Source organism: Aegilops tauschii, chromosome 7 (genome assembly GCF_002575655.3).
Source record: "Aegilops tauschii subsp. strangulata cultivar AL8/78 chromosome 7, Aet v6.0, whole genome shotgun sequence".
In the NCBI taxonomy this organism is placed as follows: domain Eukaryota; kingdom Viridiplantae; phylum Streptophyta; class Magnoliopsida; order Poales; family Poaceae; genus Aegilops; species Aegilops tauschii.
In genome coordinates, this window is record NC_053041.3 from 100,182,020 (window position 1) to 100,200,363 (window position 18,344).

Genomic DNA, 18,344 nt, shown 5'->3' on the forward strand with positions numbered 1-18,344 from the left:
AAGATGCACATGCTCACAACAAGAGTTAGTAGCATTTGCATTATCAATTAACACCATATGAGGAAAGGTGGCTTTCTCCTTAGTTAGCTTTACTTGGAGTTGATCATGAGACTCCTTGAGGCTAGCATGAACACCCTTCAAGACTTTGTGAGCCTTGTCGAGAATGTCAAACTCCTCTTTAAGTCTAGCAAGATCAACCCCAAGTTTTGCCTTCTCGGAGTTTAGCACACGAGACACAACAAGAGCATGATCAAGATCTTTCTTTAACTTAGCATGATCATCATTGTATGACTCCTCAAGAGCCAAATGAAGACCACGCTCTTCGTCAAGAGCATTGGAAAGATCCGAAATCTCACCGGCATAGTCACGACTATGCCCCTCCATCTTAGAGATGGTATCTTTGTGAGCCTCGATCATGTCATTGGCTTCACCAAGTTGTTCCAAGAGAGCAACGAAGTGCTTCTTGGATTTACCCTTGAGTTTACCCATAAAGATCTCAAACTCATTTTCCTCCACATTTGTCCCCTCATGTTCATCAATGCTATCCGTCGAAGAAGGATGATTAATGATGGTAGTTTTGATGTTGGAGGTTACCTTATTGGTGGCTTTAGCCATGAGGCACTTGGCGGTGATGTTATCATTGGGTGAGTCGAAGAGAGACACCCGTGGAGTCTTCGCAATGGCAACGGAGGCCATGGCAACCGACTCACCATCTTCATCATCGTCATCATCCTCATTGTACTCTTCTTGTACCACCAACGCCTTGGGAGGAGTCTTCTTGGTGAAGTTGCTCTTGTTGGGGAACGACTTGGCCTTGTCTTTTCTAATGAGCTTGCCACCATTGTCTTCCCTCTTCTCGTAAGGGCACTCCGCAACAAAGTGGCTCACATTGCCACAATTGAAGCAAGTCCTCACTCGTTGCTTGCCCTTTGCGCCACTTGAATTGCTCTTGTTGAAGTTTGGCCTTGTGTTCTTCTTGCTCCAAAATTGCCTTGAAGCAAGAGCCATGTGTTCGTGATAGGCATACTTCGTATCTTCGAGGTTGCCCTCCTCTTCTTCCTCTTCATCCTCTTCCTCCATACTAACCTTGGCCTTTGGAGCAAGGTTGGTCTTCTTTACTCTTTGAGAGCGAAGAACCGCATTGTCGGCGGTCTTGTCCAAGATGCTCATAGCAACAAACTCATCCAGCACTTCACTTGATGACAAGGTGTGGAAGTCCGACCTTTGACAAATTACGGAGGACATGGCTTTGTGGTAGGGCATCATTGCCTTGAGGAATTTGCGCTTGATCCAATTGTCATCCGTGTCCTTACTTCCATGATCTCGGAGAGAGACCGCGAGTTTGGTTACTCTCCGAAAAAGCTCACGAGGTTCTTCATCTTCTTTCATTGCAAACTCGTCGGCTTCATCTTGCACCACTTCATAGTTGGAGCGTTGAATGCTTGCGCTTCCCCGATAGAGGGAAACAACTTGGAGCCAAGCATCTTTGGCCACGGTGTAAGGCCGGAGATGAGGAAGATCTTCGGGTGGGATTGCTTCTTGGATGATGAAGAGAGCATTCTCATTGAATTGATGATCCACAACTTCTCTAGGAGTGAAGTTACTTCGGTCGTGCGGATAAAAACCTTCTTCAATGATTCTCCAAAGGTTAGTGTTCACATGATTTAAATGACGCTTAAAACGATAGAACCAAGAATCAAAATCTACATTCTTCTCAATCTTAGGGGCCGGGCCGGCATGATTCAAATGAGTGGAAGGGAGCGGTCCACCATAGACAGGTGGAGGTTCCACATGGGCAAAGATGCCGGTCCCATTTTTATCACTAGAAAAAGGAGCTTTCTCGCTAGTAGCTTCCCCCTTGTCGGAGGTAGCATCCGTCACCTTGTTAGCAGGATCACCCACTTTCAACGGTGCGGTGGTAAGTTTAAGCTCTTAGAATTTATTCAACATGCTTTCGACCTTGGTCGTCATGGAGGCTTTCAATGTGTCCAACGCCACATTGAATTCCTCACGAGAGACCGCGGTTCCCCCATCTCCCGTAGACGAGACTGGATTCTCACCGGAGTGCTCCTCCACGCTGTCTACGACGTCAACCATACTCTTTGGACGGTAAAGTCCTTAATAAAGAGACGAGGCTCTGATACCAATTGAAAGGATCGATATAGTTGACTAGAGGGGGGGTGAATAGGCAACTAACAATTTTTAGTTTTTCTTTACCAAATTAAACTTTTGCATCAAAATAGGTTGTCTAGATATGCAACTAAGTGAGCAACCTATATGATGCAATGACAACAAGCATGCAAGCAAATAAGAGATATAACACTAGTAAACTTGCGAAAGTAAAGGAACGAGATAACCAATAGTGGAGCCGGTGAAGACGAGGATGTGTTACCGAAGTTCCTTCCTTTTGAGGGGAAGTACGTCTCCATTGGAGCGGTGTGGAGGCACAATGCTCCCCAAGAAGCCACTAGGGCCACCGTATTCTCCTCACGCCCTCACACAATGCGAGATGCCGTGATTCCACTATTGGTGCCCTTGAAGGCGGCGACCGGACCTTTATAAACAAGGTTGGGGCAATCTCCACAACTTAATTGGAGGCTCCCAACGACACCACAAAGCTTCACCACAATGGACTATGGCTCCGCGGTGACCTCAACCGTCTAGGGTGCTCAAACACCCAAGAGTAACAAGATCCGCTAGGGATAAGTGGGGGGAATCAAATTTCTCTTGGTGAAAGTGTAGATCGTGGCCTTCTCAACCAATCCCGAGCAAATCAACAAGTTTGATTGGCTAGGGAGAGAGATCGGGCGAAAATGGAGCTTGGAGCAACAATGGAGCTTTTGGGGGAAGAGGTAAGTCAACTTTGGGGAAGAAGACCTCCTTATATAGTGGGGGGAACAATCCAACCGTTACCCCCCACACCAGCCCCGCAAAGAGCGGTACTACCGCAGGAGGCAGCGGTACTACCGCTGATCACAGCGGTACTACCGCGGTGGTCAGGGCGGTACTACCGCATATGAGCGGTACTACAGCCCCCACTGCCGCGGCTAGTACCGTAAAACCCGACACGAAAAAAGACCCCTCGAATCGAGGCGGTACTAGCACGAGACCGCAGCGGTACTACTACTGGGGGCTACCAGCGGTACTACGGCTCTAGAGCGGTACTACCGCTCTTAGAGCAGTACTACCGCTTGTAGCCATAAGCGGTACTACCGCTCTGGCCCGCGGTACTACCACTGAGACCAGAGAAGGCACACTCAGAAGGGGAACGAGTCCATCATAGAAGCGGAAAGGCTCGGAGGGGGGGGCAAAGGAAGTGTACGTGATGATTCCGCCCTAGCCTTTCCAAAGCGGACCCCCTCTTGATAGTACGGTGATCCCTATGAAACTAGTCCACCAAACTAATTCGAAAGGACTACACCGTCTTCGCTTCAAGCTCCGAGGGGAGGGAATCGTCTCGTGCCAAAATGATGAATCTCTGAAAACACTCAATGCACACGATTAGTCCGCAAAAGCATTGTCATCAATCACCAAAACATCTTAGGGACAAATATGCCCTTACAACTTGTACGTTGAAATTTAGTGAGATATCATCTTATAATGCTACCGCCGTACTAAGAAAAATAAGATGCATAAAGGATAAACATCACATGCGATCAAAATAAGTGATATGATATGGCCATCATCATCTTGCGCCTTTGATCTCCATCTCCAAAGCACCGTCATGATCACCATCGTCACCGGCTTGACACCTTGATCTCCATCGTAGCATCGTTGTCGTCTCGCCAACTATTGCTTCTACGACTATCGCTGCCGCTTAGTGATAAAGTAAAGCAATTACATGGCGATTGCATTTCATACAATAAAGCGACAACCATAAGGCTCCTGCCAGTTGCCGATAACTTTTACAAAACATGATCATCTCATACAACAATTTATATATCATCACGTCTTGACCATATCACATCACAGCAAGCCCTGCAAAAACAAGTTATACGTCCTCTACTTTGTTGTTGCATGTTTTACGTGACTACTACGGGCTTATAGCAAGAACCGTTCTTACCTATGCATCAAAACCACAACGATTTTTCGTCAAGTGAGCTGTTTTAACCTTCAACAAGGACCGGGCGTAGTCAAACTCGATTCGACTAAAATTGGAGAAACAGACACCCACTGGCCACATGTGTGCGAAGCACGTCGGTAGAGCCAGTCTCATGAACGCGGTCATGTAATGTCGGTCTGGGCCGCTTCATCCAACAATATCGCCGAATCAAAGTAAGACGTTGCTGGTAAGCAGTATGACTATTATCGCCCATAACTCTTTGTGTTCTACTCGTGCATATAACATCTACGCATAGACCTGGATCTAATACCACTGTTGGGGAACGTAGTAATTCAAAAAATTTCTACGATCACACAAGATCTATCTAGGAGAAGCATATCAACGAGCGGGGAGAGTGTGTCCACGTACCCTTGTAGACCGAAAGCGGAAGCGTTAAGTAGCGCGGTTGATGTAGTCGAACGTCTTCGCGATCCAACCAATCCAAGTACCGAACATACGGCACCTCCGCGTTAAGCACACGTTCAGCTCGATGATGTCCCTTGAGATCTTGATCCAGTTGAGGCCGAGGGAGAGTTCCGTTAGCACGATGGCGTGGCGACGGTGATGATGAAGTTACCGGCGCAGGGCTTCGCCTAAGCACTACGACGATATGATCGAGGTGTGTAACTGTGGAGGGGGGCACCGCACACGACTAAGAGAAACTTGTGTGTCCTTTGGGGTGCCCCCTTCCCACGTATATAAAGGAGGGGAGGAGGAGAGGGCCGGCCAAGGGGGCGCGCGCCATGGGGAGTCCAACTAGGATTCCCAATCCTAGTTGGAGTCCCCTTCCATCCAAGAGAGGGAGAAGGAGGGAAGGAGGAGGAGGAGAGAAGGAAAGAGGGGGGGCGCCGCCCCTCCCCTTGTCCAATTTGGATTGGTAGGGGGCGCGCGCCACCTCCTGGCCAGCCCTCTCTTTTCTCCACTAAGGCCCATGAAGGCCCATGAACTTCCCGGGAGGGTTCCGGTAACCCCCGGCACTCCAAAACTTATCCGAAACGACCCGAACCATTCCGGTGTCCGAATGTAACCTTCCAATATATGAATCTTTATGTCTCGACCATTTTGAGACTCCCCGTCATGTCCGTGATCTCATCCGGGACTCCGAACAAACTTCGGTCATCAAATCACATAACTCATAATACAAATCGTCATCGAACGTTAAGCGTGCGGACCCTACGGGTTCGAGAACTATGTAGACATGACCAAGACACAACTCCGGTCAATAACCAATAGCGGAACCTGGATGCTCATATTGGCTCCTACATATTCTACGAAGATCTTTATCGGTCAAACCGCATAACAACATACGTTGTTCCCTTTGTCATCGGTATGTTACTTGCCCGAGATTCGATCGTCTGTATCCTCATACCTAGTTCAATCTCGTTATCAGAAAGTCTCTTTACTCGTTCCGTAATGCATCATCCCGCAACTAACTCATTAGCCACATTGCTTGCAAGGCTTATAGTGATGTGCATTACCGAGAGGGCCCTGAGGTACCTCTCCGATACACGGAGTGACAAATCCCAATCTCGATCTATGCCAACTCAACAAACACCTTCGGACACACCTGTAGAGCATCTTTATAGTCACCGAGTTACGTTGTGACGTTTGATAGCACACAAGGTGTTCATGCGGTATTCGGGAGTTGCATAATCTCATAGTCAGAGGAACATGTATATGTCATGAAGAAAGCAATAGCAATAAAACTTAACGATCAATATGCTAAGCTAACGAATGGGTCATGTCCGTCACATCATTCTCCTAATGATGTGATCCTGTTCATCAAATGACAACACATGTCTATGGTCAGGAAATTTAACCATCTTCGATTAACGAGCTAGTCAAGTAGAGGCATACTAGGGACACTTTGTTTTGTCTATGTATTCACACATGTATCAAGTTTCCGGTTAATATAATTCTAGCATGAATAATAAACATTTATCATGATATAAGGAAATATAAAATAACAACTTTATTATTGCCTCTAGGGTATATTTCCTTCAAAGTTTACACAGAGATACATCACCCCACATATAATGGTATAAACACAACATCAAAAGAAGACTTGGAGTCACATATCCTTGACATGTTATTTTTACGGGAGCTTCAATATGTCTCAAATGTGGCAGAATGAAAATAGGTTCGGCTCAGATAAAAAATAACAAGGCTCGCGAGCCGTCAGATCGAGCATCATCGAACAGTCCAAGCAGCCTCTTCACCTTGTGTGTTCTCCTTCCAAGCAAAAGCGAACACTTCTCCGATAGTGGCAGTCAGGACTTTGATCATGTGTAGTCAGTTTAAAGTGGTGCACTCAATTACATGTATTTATATTGACATTGCTTTTTATTTTTACATTGATTTTGGACTGTAAGACTGTGTAATCAATTGCACGTTTATGTGGCTTCGACGCTGCTCTCTGAGACGCACAAACGATCTGGTGCAGCATCGGCGATGATCCCCGGCCAACTGCAACATCGGCGATGCTTTGACGACCTCCTACAACACCGGTGATGTTTCGCAGAACCCCCGTATCACATGTCGGGCCGTAACACCGATAACGCTTTGGCTCCCTCCCTGCAGCACTCGCGATGCTTCACAACATGTGCAATTCTCACAACCCTCCCACAGCATCGACGATGCTTCCTCAACACAGGCGAACTCTTGCAAATCGCTGATGCTTCCGCAACAGTGGAGCTTTTGCTAGCCACACCATTCACAGCATCGCCGGCGATGAAGCACATTGACTTGCATCATCGCGCATGTAGATGAAGTCTAGGATGGCCCGGATCCCGCAACACTGGTCACCATCCTTTGCAACGTCGGCCTCCGCCGTGGTGGAGGCGCTCTCTTCCTCGCGTTCTCTTTGAGAAGCGGACGCAAGGTGCCATGGTTTTTGGTTGAGCATTTGGTAGAGAGGCGTATGCAGTGGTCATTGAGGAGGTGGTCGAAAAATAAGGATGGAGCGATGCGAGAGAGAGACCGAGTTTCATGGGTCCCGGGGGAAATTTTTGTCCAAAAGGACCACCTGCGCAACGCAATTGACAAAAAAGACTACCTTTGGATGAAATTGACAGAAAAGACCTCCCCACCTGCGCAACGCAATTGACAAAGGACCACCTGACGCGTGGCACCTGCCGCCACACGGCCAGGCGGCAGTTGGCACATAACAGCCAGCATGCGCCCAATACAGAATGACGGACCGCATGTGGTCCCTGCCGCCTAGTGGCGTGGCGGCAGGATTGTTTGTGTGCTGCTATTTCGTCTACGTCTTGTTTCTTCTGTGTTTTGTTTCTTCTGCGTTTCGTTTCGTCTAATAAATAATGCCACAAATTCGTATGTTGTTGATTTATAGACATGCAGTGCAGTTTTTTGCAAATAATAATTATTTATTTACAAGTAATAATACGAGCCTCCGCCATGGTCTCATCTCGGCCTCCTTGCGCCGGCCTTATCACCCGGCGGACCTGCTCCGCCGCACGCCTCATCATCGGCCTCTTCGCGCCGGGCGATTCACCCAGCAGACCTTCGCCGCCGCAGGCCTCATCGCCCGGCGGACCTTTGGAGGCGATGAGGCCCGCAGCGGTGAAGGTCCGCCGGGCGATGATGTCGGCGCGAGGAGGCCGACGATGAGGCCTACGGCGGTGAATGTAAACGAGGAGGCAGACGGGCGTTGAAGCCGGCGCAAGGAGACCGACGATGAGGCCCGCGACGGAGAAGTTCCGCCGGGCGATGAGGCCGACGTTGAGGCCTCCGGCGGCGAAGGTCTGCCAGGCGATGAGGCCAGTGCGAAGAGGCCGACAATGAAGCCTGCGTCGGAGCAGGTCCGCCGGGCGATGAGGCCGGCACGAGGAGGCCGGCGATGAGACCGTGGTGGTGAAGGGCCGCCGGGTGAATCGCCCGGCACGAGTAGGCCGACGATGAGGCCTGCGGCGGTGATGTTCCGCCGGGCATTGAGGCCGGTGCGAGGATGCCGAGGATGAGGCCCGCGACGAAGGCTCGTATTATTATTTGTAAATAAATAATTATTATTTGCAAAAGAATACACTGCACGTCTAGAAATCAACAGCAGGGGCATACGAATCTGTGGCATTATTTGTCAGATCAGATGAAACAAAATACAGACGAAATAGCAGCAGGCAAATAGTCTTGCCGCCACCACACTAGGTGGCAGGGACCACATGCAGTCCGCCGTTCCAGGACAGTGTTATGCGCCTGCTGCCACCTGGCCGTGTGGCGGTAGGTGCCACGCGTCGGCTGATGCGCCTGCCGCCATGGCTGGGGTGATCTTTTCTGTCAATTTCATTTGAAAGTGGTCTTTTTTGTCAATTACGTTGCGCAGCTGGTCTTTTTGAACGAAAATTCGTCCCGGGGGTACGTATCACACGCTCAAGGCGGTCGACAGGGCGAACATAAATCAATCAGGTGATCTCCAGTGTTTCCCAAATAATAAATGAAAAATTTCCTCTTGTTCTTTAGTGAAATGCAGATATCTTTCCTGGCTACATGTAAATCATGATGTATGCAAATGAAAACACTCTTACGAAGAAGCTATCTTTCCTTCGCAAGAAAATAAAAGAGAAGAAACTAGGACCATCTTTCAGCTCCATTTTCTTGGGTATCCTAAAGATCAGGTGGACGTTAGATGGAGGTTTGCTTGGCGTAGCGTTCAGTGTTGGCCTTTCGGGGCAGCAGCACTGTCCACGCCGCGCACGCGCACGCGCACTCGAGTCCCCGCTCTCCCAACCTCCACCCGGGACCTCGCCATGGCCGCGCCGTGCGGCCGCGGCGCGCTGCGGCTCGTGCTCATCGCCGTCTCCGCGGCCTTCCTCACCTACAACGTGCTCCTCTCCTCCCGTTCCCTCCTGCCCCTCCCCACCGCCTCCTTCCCCGCCGCCACCACCGCATCCTCCTCCTCCTCCTCCCGCCGCCTCGCCTCCGGTCGCGCCGGCGGCACCGGCGGGCGGAGGCTGTTCCACACCGCGGTGACCGCGTCGGGGTCCGTGTACAACACGTGGCAGTGCCGCGTCATGTACCACTGGTTCAAGCAGGCGCGGCGGCGGGCGGGCGGCGCCGACATGGGCGGCTTCACCAGGATCCTGCACTCCGGGAGGCCCGACGAGTTCGTCCACGAGATCCCCACCTTCGTCGCCGACCCGCTCCCCGACGGGGCGGATCAGGTAACACCCCGCGCTCAGTTGCTCGGTTAGGTGAAACGGCAATTTTATTTTTACCATGTTGCTCGGTGTTTTTCTTTTTTAAAATAAAATAAAAATTGTTGCTTCCCTGGTTTGCTGTTGCCGGTTGGGTAGAGGTTCCGGAGAAATGCGGGTTGTTCGTGCGGATCACGTGAATCGGTTGATAGGAAGATCGGCAAAGAAGTTCCTGAAACTGTCTAGACATTGGTTCGTGTTCAGTTTCATGCTCAGTTTGAGTTCCATATATAACACTAACACATCACCACTACTCCGTATAACAAATTTGATGTCCCAAGTCCTCCACTTCTGCCGCACTGGAAAGGTCAGGGCATAGATTATAGTTCCACTGACACATGAGCGTTGAACTTCTGGACGAAACAACAGCTGTCCTGCCTTACCTTGTTATGCAAACATGTGGGGATCAAGTGCATGTGGATCTGAGAAAATGGCCAGGGCCAAGTTGATGGAAAAGACTGTCTGGCAGCTAGGATGAGTAAACAGGATTGGACCCTGCTGCTACCCACTTTTCATCATGTGGCGTCCAGAGCAAGAACCATCGACTTAGGATGCCAGCTGCTAATAAACCTTTAGTCAGTACTCAGTATGTCTCTCATGATGACAGAGCCTTATGGTAAAGTGGAACTGTCACTGTTTGGATATAATCTACTCCTATCATTGTTCAGTTTTATTGTAGCAACATGACTGGCATACTGATGGACAAACATTCAAGATCTCACAAAGTTTTTCACCGAGCCTTAGTACCAAAAAGCATGCATTTTATCTTTGAGAATGTTTTTTTTTCTGTGGCAAATTGTTCCCAGAATGCTGCTTGTTAGAATTTTCTCTTAACAGAGCTCATCCAAATCTCAGGGATACATTGTTCTTAATAGGCCCTGGGCATTTGTTCAATGGCTCCAGAAGGCAGACATTCCAGAAGAGTAAGTTTATAGAAAACTCATATAAAAGAAGCATACATCAACCTTCAGAATCAATGTCTTAGTTCATTTCCATATGTGCTGTAGATATATCTTGATGGCAGAGCCAGATCATCTTATTGTCAAACCAATCCCAAACTTATCAAGAGATGGCCGGGCAGCAGCTTTCCCTTTCTTCTATATCGAGCCCAAAAAATATGAAAAAGTGCTGCGTAAATTCTTCCCTGAAAAGGAAGGGCCGATCACTAACATTGACCCAATAGGAAATTCTCCTGTCATCATTGAGAAGGTATTTTTTTCGCAGTGGAATATATTCAGAGCATCTACTCATACTGAAGTAATTAATCAATTATATTCTCCCTGATTTGCTAGGAATCTCTTTCTAGGATCGCACCAACATGGATGAATATTTCGTTAGCAATGAAGAAAGATCCCGAAGCAGATAAAGCATTTGGCTGGGTTCTTGAAATGTAAAGGCCTACCAATCATTCATTCATCATCTAATTTCAATAATATGTTCAAGCTTTCAATCAGGCGCGCAGCATATCTCACTATTCTGTATACTGACGTCTCTATGCTGTTATTCTGGAAAACAGGTATGCGTATGCTGTATCATCTGCTCTCCATGGAGTGGGGAACATCTTACACAAGGATTTCATGATTCAGGTTTAGTATGTGACTGTTTGGTTTATGAGCATGTGACCCATGTATTTTGGGGAATTGTGCAATTTTGCGCTGAGCTGATAATTCCATTCTGTTGTTTTAGCCACCATGGGACCTTGAAATTGGTGATTCATTTATTATACATTATACTTATGGGTGTGATTATGATATGAAGGTATATAGTTCTCTCTTGACGCAAAATTTCAGGATTCGTCTTAGAAGTTCGTTCTTTAACCACGTTCTTCTCTTAACTAGGGCAAATTAACTTATGGCAAAATTGGAGAGTGGAGGTTTGACAAAAGATCGTACGAGAATAAACCTCCTCCTAGAAATTTGCCATTACCTCCGAATGGCGTACCTCAAAGTGTGGTACGGTCCAGTTCTGCCTACAGCTTCTAATATTAGTTTTCCGTTCAAGGACCCTTACTTTTGTCATTCTAGTGGCCATTATTCTGAATTTTCTGCACTGTTCTTTTTTATTCTGTACCGAACCCGCACTGTCTTGGTTATCTAGTCTTTTATGAAGAGTGTTGTTATCTTTGTCAGTACTCAGTACATTCACAACTACCACAAGTCCCTTTTTTACTATGCCTTTATCCTATGTTCTTGGAATATTTGTTAACGCGTATAGTGGATTTTGTGTTTTTCGCAGGTGACACTTGTGAAAATGGTTAATGAAGCAACGGCCAGCATACCCAACTGGGAATCGTACGCTGCCGAGTGACCTTGTGCAATCTGATACTTGTCAAGCCGATTTGAATCGCAAAAAAAAAGCCGATTTTGTTCGCTCGATCACCGGCCAAGCTTGGATAAGTGGCTCATACGAATTTATCCAGGGCCCTGACTCCAAGCGTGTGTATTCTGGCCTTGGATTGCCGAAATCCGGAAGCAAAACCAGTGCAAAAACAACATGATCTCCTTAGTTACAGTCACACATATAGGATGTCTTAGGTGAGAATTACAATGGAAATGAGTGTGAGGCGTGTTGAGCTCTTGTTCTTGATGCTCATTCCTGACTTGTGAGTTGTGACTTCATCCTGAGTCCTTTCCGCTTCAGAAAAGTCACGGACACTGTATTTTAGGCAAGACAATGGAATCCTCTGTTTACTTGTTTTTTCATTTGAACAGAAGCTGCAATGCATGAATCGAGTATTCAAGCTTGATGAGTAATATAACTGTGGTTGTATAGAAAGAATTTGCCCTTCAAGAAGTGATATATTCGCCCTTACTTGCTTAGCTTACACTAATGATCTTTGTCTTCTGCCTACGTGGTATAAATTATGCATAATCACTTCACCTACACAAAGGCTCATTTTAATCAGACTGCAGCTGTTAGAGGCCAAAATCAACAACATAAATCACACCTTGAACACACCACATTTTGTTATGCCGACATTTTTTCCTCTTTTATATGCATTTAGGACTCTTAGCTGGCGAATGTTCGCTAGAAGGGAGTGGCATTTCGAACGATTTTACTGATAGTTTTAGTTGTGAGGGGTTGACAACTTCTTCGGAACAACATGGCAGTTTCTTGAGAAGAAGACATTTTTCGTTTAAAACCGCCACCGTTTGATTTCATGAAGCAAGTAACAGTGCTAGGAAAAAGCGTTCGCTTGTCATCCCCTCCGAGCTGACGTTCGCCAAATAACATTACCATTAATTTAGCAAAGAAGAAAAAACTGGTTTCCTCACAGGGAAAAGTCAATTCCCTCGTTCGTACTACTTCTCCTCCCAGTCGTCATTTTTCTTCCCTTTGCCTGCCTGCCAGATCCCACCTCGCCGCCTCCGATGACCACAGGCCCCTCCTCCCCTCCCTAGCCCCCGCCGCCGCCTCCTCATCCTCCGATGGAACCCGCGGCGGCGCCAGCCTCCCCGGCGCTCCCTCACGGAGGCCATGCCCCCGCCGTCGGCGGCACCGCGCGGGGCGTCCGGCGGCGCCAGTACGCGGTGCTGGCGCTCACCTTCGCGGCCTACGCGGCGTTCCACGCCTCCCGCAAGCCGCCCAGCATCGTCAAGGCGGTCCTCTCCGCGGGCTGGGCGCCGTTCACCGGGCCCGAGGGGACCCACCGCCTGGGCGAGCTCGACGTCGCCTTCCTCGCCGCCTACGCCGCCGCCATGTTCGCCGCGGGCCACCTCGCCGACCGCGCCGACCTGCGCGTCCTCCTCGGCGCCGCCATGCTCGCCTCGGGGGCCGCGTCGGCGGCGCTCGGCGCGGCCTACTTCCTCGGCGTCCACAGCCTCCCCTTCTTCCTCGCCGCGCAGGTCGCCAGCGGCGTCGTCCAGTCCGCCGGGTGGCCCTGCGTCGTCGCCGTCGTGGGCAACTGGTTCGGCCACGCCTCCCGTCGCGGGACCATCATGGGGGTGTGGAACTCGCACACCTCCGTCGGCAACATCGCCGGCTCCGTCCTCGCCGCGGCCGTGCTCGAGTTCGGCTGGGGGTGGTCCTTCTTGGTGCCGGCGTTCGTCATTGCCGCGCTCGGCGTCGTGGTGCTGGTGTTCCTGGTCGCTCACCCGAGTGATGCTGGCCTGGAGCTGGATGCCATGGAGGTTGAGATGAATGGGGATGGTGGGGAGGAGGTGGAGCTTCTTGTAGAGGACAAGAAAGAGGTTGAAGTGGATGATGATGGTGAATTGGAATTGGGAATGGGGTCCCAATTACCTACGGCCATTGGGTTCTTGGAGGCATGGAGATTGCCAGGTGTCGCGGAATATGCATTCTGCCTCTTCTTCTCCAAGCTTGTTGCTTATACCTTCCTCTACTGGTTGCCATTCTACATCCGGAACAATGGTACTATGTGCTTATATTACCACTTTGTTATCTGCTCGCTTCTTATTGGACAACATAATCTGCATTTTCGTGCACAATCAAGAATTTAAGATCTGCAAATAAGAAAACTTCTGTTTATGCAATGTAATGGGGCTAATTGATGTCTAGTTTTTCTCAGGGATCGCCTTTAAATTCTCTTTTGGGTTTCATTTTCAGCATTTCTACCTTTATATAAGTAGCAATGTAGCAGTGTTAGTTTACTAAGCTGTTCTAAGAGGTTAAAATGTGGCATATTGAATTGAAGAACCCTCTTTTTGTTGAGTAAACTGGATGCTACCAACATGTATGGTCTCCATGCATCATTTATCTTCCTACTTTTACAGGTAGAGATATCATAACAGTTGACACACGGGTGAGGCAGTGGTTCGTCTAGTTTATGATATTGTGTAACCTACCCATGCTTCCTTGGGTTTGCTTCTGTAGTTCAGTATTCTAAGGCTAGGAGTAAATTAAAAGTGACAAGTGCCATTGGGAGGTTATTGCTACTTGTTGCAAGCATTTTTCATTCGGTGTAGAACTTTTCCCGACTATGATTTTTAATGTTAGCTTAATCATCATGTGTACTTACATTACATTATGCAATGTTGCAGCTGTAGCAGGGCAGTTCTTGTCACACAAGGCTTCAGGAATTCTGTCCATTGTATTCGACATCGGAGGAGTGTTGGGAGGGATTTCAGCTGGCTTCCTCTCAGACGCAATAGGTGCCAGAGCTATAACATCAGCTCTGTTCCTTCTCCTCTCTATCCCCGCTCTTATCCTTTACCGGACATTCGGAAGCATATCCATGCGTCACAACATCGCCCTCATGTTCATCTCTGGCTACTTCGTGAACGGCCCATACTCCCTCATCACCACGGCCGTCGCAACCGATCTCGGCACCCAAGACGCCATCAAGGGGAATTCACGAGCACTAGCCACCGTCTCTGCGATAATCGATGGCACCGGCTCTGTCGGCGCAGCGTTAGGCCCCTTACTGACAGGGTATATTTCGACAAGAGGATGGAACAGTGTGTTCTTCATGCTGATTGTGTCCATATCCCTTGCTCTCGTGTTTTTGATACGCATAGCGAGGGACGAGATAGTCGCCAAGATCGGTGCCAGGCGTTAGGCTTTGTTTGCCAGCGCTTCGGAACTGCGAGAGGCTTTTTTCGTGGGAATTGTAGAAGTCTGTAGGAGTTAGGTTACGGCCATTTCTTGGTTCTTGTAAATTGGTTCGTTGGTTGGTTGCACATATGCACACCCATGGAAATGGAAGGCTGGATACAAATGTTCCTTTTCTATTTGCACCATAGTACCTCTCAGTAAGGGGATTAAACAAAACATCACCATGGCATCCGTGTTTGTTCTGATTGCTTATTGCTTTTCCACTTGTATAGATTGTTCAACTACCAAAAGATTGCTGTGTGCAAAGTATGAGCCTCGCCCCGTTGCATGATCTTGAAATATCAGGACTTGTACAATGGCAATGATGTGGCGTCAACCATGTTGTAGTCACGTCACATGATTTTTGTGGACGAGGAGCAGAGAAGTTTCCCTTGAGTGGATGGCTTTACTACATATTTTTATGAATTATTACTATCTCTAGATAAGATGTCCTCTATATATTTTATTACTGTTAAATCATGATCCAAAAATTACTAGAAAGTTGTATTAAAACTGCGTCAATTAATTTGGATCGGAGGGAGTATCATATTGCTGCTGCCCCCCCCCCCCCCCCCCCCCCGCGCCCCGTAACGCCCTGTCATCCAGTGCCGCATACAGACTGCTGCGGTTTGGCGGGGCGCAGGCTGGCTTCGCGGACATGATCCGGGGGGTGCGGGTCCCCTCGCGTGTGCAGTTTTCTATTTGCACCATAGTAACATAACATCACCATGGCATCCGTGTTTGTGGTGATTGCTTATTCCTTCTCCAGTTGTAGATTGTTCAACTGCCAAAAGATTGTTGTGTGCAAAGCAATGTTCAGGATATCTGTAACTGGTACATACTGTATCGGTCGGGTGCTGAGTCGGATAAAGAGGCGAATTTCAGTTAATCAACCGAAAAATCGGTTAATCAACTATTCGGTGACCCCTTGTCCCGTCGCGTGATCTTGAAATATCAGGACGTGTGCACAAATGGCAACGGTGTGGTGTCAAACTTGTTTTGTTTTAGTCATGTCAGATGATTTTTGTCGACGAGGCGCAGAAGAGTTGCCCTAGAGGTGATGGCTTTACTACATATTTTGTTACACAATCTCTAGAAAAGACATCATCTATATATTTTATTCCTACTTACTTGCTAGCGGTTGCGGTTTAATCAACTGAGTGTGTCGTCGTCTCTGCGCTAACTTTTTTTTTAAAGAAAAGCCGTCATGGCGCACTTTATTGCAAAATAAATAGCGATACATCGTTCATTACATCTGAAACAATAAATCTAGGGGGAACATTGTCGTGGGAACAGATCTGACAGTAAGAGTATAGAGTACGTATGAGGAGGCAAGGCCCTAACTACGGCGAGGTTGTACACACAAGTTTATGAGTTCAGACCCCTTTCGGAGGAGGTAAAAACCCTACGTCTCGGTGCCGCCGAGGCTTGTCGACTGGACGTGTGTTGAAGTTACAGGGGGTGCGAACCCTTGTGCCAGAGGAAGAGGGTGGCTTATATAGAGTGCGCCAAGTCCCTCCAGCCCTCGGTTACACAGGGTTCAATGCGAGTTAGGACAGGGGCGTCACTGGTAACGCCAGCTGTTAATGGACTTTATGACTAGGGAGTGAACGCCTGACCGTTGCCATCCTGGGGTGGCTTTAGATCTTCTGTACTCCGAGTGATTCTTCACATGGTCGAGTGACGCTACTGTGGTCGAGTGGAATTGGGGTATCCGAGTGGAATCTTCTGTCGAGTGATTGCACATCAAGGTGATTTCGGTCGGTACCTTCTGTTGGACTTTGAGTGACTTTGACTCTAGGGCAGTGTCCTTGGATAGGGTGTCTAGATCAGGCCTAAGACCCTACCCTTGGTACATGTCATCATCATTAGCCCCCGAATGGATTGAGGTCCGAGTGCGGAAGGGTTGAAGTTAATTCCGACTCGATTCCATGCTTCGGAGGCATTTCATCAAGGTCTGGAAAGCACACTGGTACTTTAACCCTGCATCCGTCACCTTGATCTATTCTGGCTTCTGAGATCGCCGAGTGAATTATGCTGTAAATCTTCGAGTGAATTAGAGTGTGATATCTTCGATGCGATTGATTGCTCTACGGTTCCCGGATCTCACGGGATTCAAAATTTTGGAGAAGCACGCGGGACGGAGCGTGGCGCAGTAAACGAAACGAGTAGACATGGACGCTTCGATCTCCGCGCCGCCTTTTTCGCCACGTGTCGAGCGAGCGCCTATTACGGGATGCGATAGGATCGCTCGGGCCCACGGGCCAGCCACTCGGAAGCGGGCCCATAAAAAGCGCCGAGGCCGATGCAACACACTGTGCGCCCCATTCGATCCCCTTTTTCTCCACTTCTCCGCCTTGGCTCTTCTTGCTCGGCGCGCCCTCGCCCGTTCCTTTCGAGCTCCGTCGCCATGGTGAAGGAGAAGACTGCGGCTATGGAGCGCGCAAAGAAGGCGGCGGCGAAGGGCAAGAAGACGGCATGAGGGTCGACGTCGCGGTCCGGTCTGCCGCCTGGTTGGATCCAGGGGGACTGGATCCGCTCCACCATCGTGAGGGAGGACTTGGAGAATCTCGCCCATGATGGTTTGATTGCTCACGGGTCGTGGAGGTTGCCAGAGGGGGAATCCGAACCCCAGCCGCGCGAGGGTGAGCGTGTCCTCCTCACCACCCACGTCGAGCGAGGTTTTTACCTTCCCCCGCATCCGTTCTTCCGGGGTTTTCTGAACTTTTTCGGTGCTCAGATTCACCACTTCCCCCCAACACAATCTCGTATCTTGCCGCTTTCATCTCAATGTGTGAAAACTTCCGGGGGTGCCAGCCGCACTGGGGTCTATTCAAACACATCTTTTCTTGTCGTTCTCAGTCGGTGAAGAAGGCTAACCCCGATGATGGAAAGACGCACGTGATCCAAATGTGCGGGAGGGGGGGGGGGTTAGGGATCCAAATGAGGGGTAGGAGTACTTTTCCGCCCATGACTTTTCCCGAGTCCGTTAGAGGATGGCAGTCGACCTGGTTCTACTGCAAAGACATCCCGACTCCTGGTCAGTCGACCGGCCTTCCTCCTTTTACTCTGGAGAGACTCCGCACCCCTCGTTCTCTAATTGTAGCGAATGAGGAGAAGGGGGACGTGCGTATGTTAGTTGACGCGGTCGTAGCATTAGTTCAGGGTGGACTGACAGGTATGGATCTGTTGGAGGTATTCCTTAGTCGACGTATCCAGCCCTTGCAGGCCCGTGACCACCCTATGTGGATGTACTCGGGTCCAGAGGACACCGCTCGAATCCACCCGGAGGAGGTTGACGAGGAGATGGTGGCCCAGTGGCTCAGGAGTATTACTGGAAACAAGGATAACCCCAGGGGGTCCAGGAGGATTCTGCCATTCGAGGCCAGCAATGCTCCAGAAGAGGTCAGACTCAATTTACCGAGTGTTTTTCCTTTCGATCTGCGATTGTTCTTGAATCCGACTGATATTTGTAACTT

At 49.0% G+C, this 18,344-nt stretch overlaps 2 protein-coding genes across 2 annotated transcripts; both read left to right on the forward strand.

Annotated features, from left to right (window-relative positions):
* The first annotated feature begins 8,744 nt into the window (after positions 1-8,744).
* Positions 8,745-12,123, forward strand: LOC109773924 (hydroxyproline O-arabinosyltransferase 1). Its single transcript, XM_020332651.3, has 8 exons — positions 8,745-9,279; positions 10,168-10,235; positions 10,320-10,521; positions 10,605-10,702; positions 10,829-10,898; positions 10,999-11,070; positions 11,151-11,264; positions 11,548-12,123. Exons 1-8 carry the CDS (start codon positions 8,866-8,868, stop codon positions 11,617-11,619), a joined length of 1,110 nt encoding a protein of 369 aa, XP_020188240.1. The 5' UTR covers positions 8,745-8,865; the 3' UTR covers positions 11,620-12,123.
* A 500-nt stretch (positions 12,124-12,623) lies between these two features.
* LOC109773923 (putative glycerol-3-phosphate transporter 5) lies at positions 12,624-15,095 on the forward strand. The gene is made up of 2 exons (XM_020332650.4): positions 12,624-13,683; positions 14,313-15,095. The coding sequence occupies exons 1-2, from the start codon at positions 12,741-12,743 to the stop codon at positions 14,828-14,830; spliced, it is 1,461 nt and encodes a 486-aa protein (XP_020188239.1). The 5' UTR covers positions 12,624-12,740; the 3' UTR covers positions 14,831-15,095.
* The last annotated feature ends 3,249 nt before the right edge of the window (positions 15,096-18,344 follow it).